The sequence below is a fragment of the Clupea harengus genome, chromosome 21, assembly GCF_900700415.2.
Source record: "Clupea harengus chromosome 21, Ch_v2.0.2, whole genome shotgun sequence".
NCBI lineage: Eukaryota > Metazoa > Chordata > Actinopteri > Clupeiformes > Clupeidae > Clupea > Clupea harengus.
Genome location: NC_045172.1, coordinates 26050362 through 26055361, shown reverse-complemented (window position 1 = coordinate 26055361; position 5000 = coordinate 26050362). Strand labels below are relative to the sequence as shown.

Sequence of the window (5000 nt, the reverse complement as noted above, 5' to 3'; positions counted from 1 at the left end):
GACTGACTGGTAGATTTGATTGGCTGGTGAGTGGGACTGACGGGCTGTTGTGATTGGCTGGTGTGTGTGAGTGGGACTGACTGGCTGTTGTGATTGGCTGGTGAGTGTGTGTGATTGGCTGGTGTGTTGTGATTGGCTGGTGAGTGTGTTTTGATTGGCTGGTGAGTGGGACTGACGGGCTGTTGTGATTGGCTGGTGAGTGTGATTGGCTGGTGTGTTTGATTGGCTGGTGAGTGTGTGTGATTGGCTAGTGTGTTTTGTTTGGCTGGTGTGTGGGACTGACGGGCTGTTGTGATTGGCTGGTGTGTTTGATTGGCTGGTGTGTGGGACTGACGGGCTGTTGTGATTGGCTGGTGAGTGGGACTGACGGGCTGTTGTGATTGGCTGGTGAGTGGGACTGACGGGCTGTTGTGATTGGCTGGTGAGTGGGACTGACGGGCTGTTGTGATTGGCTGGTGAGTGTGACTGACGGGCTGCTGTGATTGGCCAGGAGCCCCATCCCGTGCGTCTGTCTCTGGAGGAGCTGGAGAAGAGGAAGGCCCGGCTGGACTCCTGTCCTCTCAGCGTCTTTGAACACGTCACCGAACTCAAGTCCTTCTTCGTGGAGGTGAGACACACACACACACACACACACACACACACACACACACGGCTGGACTCCTGTCCTCTCAGCGTCTTTGAACACGTCACTGAACTCAAGTCCTTCTTCGTGGAGGTGAGACACACACACACACACACACACACACACACACACACACACACAGATGATGTCACACACACACACACACACACACACACACACACACACACACACACAGATGATCTCACATGGTTACTGAGGAGGCCACATTTTGTAGTGAAATAAATATTACAGAACATGCGATGGACAGTGTGTGTTTGTGCCAGTGTGAGTGTGTGTCTGTCTGTAAGTGTGTGTCTGTCTGTGTGTTTGTGTGTGAGTGTGTGTCTGTGTGTGAGTGTGTGTCTGTCTGTGAGTGTGTGTCTGTATGTGAGTTTGTGTCTGTCTGTGTGAGTGTGTGTCTGTCTGTGAGTGTGTGTGTGTCTGTCTGTGAGTGTGTGTGTGTGTCTGTGTGTCTGTCTGTGATTGGTTAAGACTCTGTGTGTCTGTCTGTGAGTGTGTGTGTGTGTCTGTCTGTGAGTGTGTGTCTGTCTGTGAGTGTGTGTCTGTCTGTGTGTTTGTGTGTGTGAGTGTGTGTCTGTCTGTGAGTGTGTCTGTCTGTGATTGTTTAAGACTCTGTGTGTGTCTGTCTGTGTGTGTGTGTCTGTCTGTGAGTGTGTGTGTGAGTGTGTGTGTGTGTCTGTGAGTGTCTGTGTGTGTGTGTGTGTGTGTGTCTGTGATTGGTTAAGACTGTGTGTTCTTCTCTGTGTGTTCTTCTCTGTGTGTCTGTCTGTGAGTGTGTGTCTGTCTGTGAGTGTGTGTGTGTGTGTCTGTCTGTGAGTGTGTGTCTGTCTGTGAGTGTGTGTCTGTCTGTGTGTTTGTGTGTGTGAGTGTGTGTCTGTCTGTGAGTGTGTCTGTCTGTGATTGGTTAAGACTCTGTGTGTGTCTGTCTGTGTGTGTGTGTCTGTCTGTGAGTGTGTGTGTGAGTGTGTGTGTGTGTCTGTGAGTGTCAGTGTGTGAGTGTGTGTGTGTCTGTCTCTGATTGGTTAAGACTGTGTGTGTTCTTCTGTGTGTGTCCTGTTGTAGGGCATTAGTGACGGTGTTGCGCTGGTGAAGGCTGTGGTTCCTAAGAACCAGTCCCACTCCTTCATCTCCCAGGGCAGCCCCGACTCTCTGGTGAGTCCACACACACACACACACACACACACACACACACACACACACACACACACACACACACAGAGCCCCGACTCTCTGGTGAGTCCACACACACACACACACACACACACACACACACACACACACACACACAGCCCGATTCTCTGGTGAGTACACACACACACACACACAGCCCCGACTCTCTGGTGAGTACACACACACACACACACACACACACACACACACACACAGCCCGATTCTCTGGTGAGTCCACACACACACACACACACACACACACACACACACAGCCCCGACTCTCTGGTGAGTCCACACACACACACACACACACACACACACACACACACACACACACAGCCCCGACTCTCTGGTGAGTCCACACACACACACACACACACACACACACACACACACACAGCCCCGACTCTCTGGTGAGTCCACACACACACACACACACACTGTCACGTCCCTGTCTAGGGCTTTAGGACATGACAAATATTTTAAAACACGGGCAGACAACGGAATAAAAATAACCGTGAATTTATTGGACAAAGAATAAATAAATTAAACTAAGGCTCAAAAATAACGTAACAAGCAAAAAACACAAGGCTTCGCGAACAGGCCTCAACAGCCTGGCACTCTCTCCCGGTCTCTCACTCCGGTGAGTAGCGCACATGATGGTAGTGGCGCGGGCGAGGCCCGAGGCTGGGCCTGGCGGCAACGAGTGGTGGCAGACGACAGAAATGCGCGATCCCCAAAGCAAGCCCCGTATGATGGAATCCTGGACGCTTTTAAAGGGCCGGGACTTCTACAGGCCCAATGGGATTAGAGCCCCAATCAGCTGCGCACCAACCCACCTGCAAGACACACAAGACAAAACAGAAGCACCGGCAAAAATACATAGACAGACCCACAGGGTCGTAACACACACACACACACACACACACACACACACACACACACACACACAGGCCCGACTCTCTGGTGAGTCCACACACACACACACACACACACACACACACACACACACACACACACACACACACACACAGCCCCGACTCTCTGGTGAGTCTCTGGGGGAGGGTCCCTTCACTACAGTCAAGTCAAAACACACAGTTGGCTTCTGGGAACCAATCCAATGTCAGATCCAGTCTTCCAAACACACGAACACACACACAATGTCAGATCCAGTCTTCCATATCAGTCACACACACACACACACACACACACACACACACACAGCCCCGACTCTCTGATGAGTCCACACACCCACACACCCACACACACACACACACACACACACACAATGTCCACTCCAGTTCGGCCCTCAGTCTAGAAGCGTAACTGAATACTAGCTAGTGACTGACTGTTAGTTATTAGTTTGTTGTGTCGAGATGTGTTTCCATGGTAACCACGGGTGTTCTGTTGCCCAGGTAACGGTGAGCCAGAACTGCCTGATGGGAACTCACGGCTGGTTGCCTTACGACAAGAACATCTCCAACTACTTCACCTTCATCAAAGACCCCACTGTGTCCAACCCCAAGTGAGTCTCTGTCGCTCTCTGTCTCTCTGTATCTCTCTCTCTCTCTCTCTCTCTCTGTCTCTCTCTCTCTGTCTCTCTATCGCTCTCTCTCTGTCTCTCTATCTCTTTCTCTCTTTATCTCTCTGTCTCTCTCTTTGTCTCTCTCTCTCTCTCTCTCTGTCTCTCTATCTCTCTCTCTGTCTCTCTATCTCTCTCTCTGTCTCTCTATCTCTCTCTTTGTCTCTCTCTCTATCTCTCTGTCTCTCTATCTCTCTGTCTCTCTATCTCTCTGCCTCTATCTCTTTCTCCTTCTGTATATCCCCAAGGGGGCAGCTTAAGCCATTTGGATGTTCACCATCTCTCTATCCCTCTCTCTCCTTCTCCTCTCTTCCTCTCTCTCTCTATCCCTCCCTCTCCTCATCCTCCTCTTCCTCTCTCTCTCTATCCCTCTCTCCTCCTCCTCCTCCTCCTCCTCTCTCCGTAGGACTCAGCGTGTCCTGTCGGGTCGGTTCTGTCCGAGTGTGGAGGTGGCGTCCGGTCTGTTTGTCGTGTCCCACGACGGCAAGCTGCTCTTCAGCGGAGGCCACTGGGACAACAGCCTGAGGGTCACCTCACTGGTCAAGGGCAAGACCACGGGACAACACATCAGACACATGGGTAACACACACACACACACACACACACACACACACACACACACACACACACACACACACACGAACACACACACACACAACAGCCTGAGGGTCACCTCACTGGTCAAGGGCAAGACCACGGGACAGCACATCAGACACATGGGTAACACACACACACACACACACACACACACACACACACACACACGAACACACACACACACAACAGCCTGAGGGTCACCTCACTGGTCAAGGGCAAGACCACCGGACAGCACATCAGACACATGGGTAAACACACACACACACACACACACACCACACACACACACACACACACACACACACACACACACACAAACACACAACAGCCTGAGGGTCACCTCACTGGTCAAGGGCAAGACCACGGGACAGCACATCAGACACATGGGTAACCACACACACACACACACACAGAGACAGAGACAGAGACAGAGACAGAGACGCCAAAAACCATATAAAACATGTCTGTGTGCAGTGGCGAGACCCCCTCTGAGCGCCCCAACCCCCCGGAAAAAAAAATCGTATTTATTTTTTATTATAACAATATAACTGAAAGACAAACTTAAATGTATCAATTGCACAAATCCTTCAATAGAACATTTGAATAAAACACTTAAGAGAATCAATGCACACATCATGTACATTAATGTTAGCTAACCAGCTCTCTGCAAGTTAGGTTAAGCACTCAACGGGATTTCGCTAACGCTGGCTAGTATAGTTGTGTCAAAAGGAAATATATGGTCTAACCAGCTAGCTATCGACCTGTTCATTATTAAGATTATACTAGTACTCTGTATGCTGTTATATTCTGTTAGTTGTGGCTAGCGGGACTTCGCTAACACTTTAGCCTAGTGTCAGATGAATGAACATGTTCATACCCTATGGTCAAATCAGCTAGCTAACGCTAGCTAGCAAACAATTCTGTTGGTGCTCAACATTAGCTGGTCACCTTAATAAGAATTTAGGTTAAGTTACACTTGACTGAAAACACATTTTTACCTTGTCCACT

At 50.0% G+C, this 5000-nt stretch overlaps 1 protein-coding gene across 1 annotated transcript in view; it reads left to right on the top strand.

The window, feature by feature from the left end:
* The window catches only part of nbeal1 (neurobeachin-like 1), an 80686-nt gene that overhangs the window by 66728 nt on the left and 8958 nt on the right, over positions 1–5000 (top strand). Inside the window, 4 exon segments of the mRNA XM_042702820.1 lie at positions 491–607; positions 1706–1795; positions 3229–3338; positions 3802–3974. Of these exon segments, the coding sequence (XP_042558754.1) occupies positions 491–607; positions 1706–1795; positions 3229–3338; positions 3802–3974 (490 nt within the window).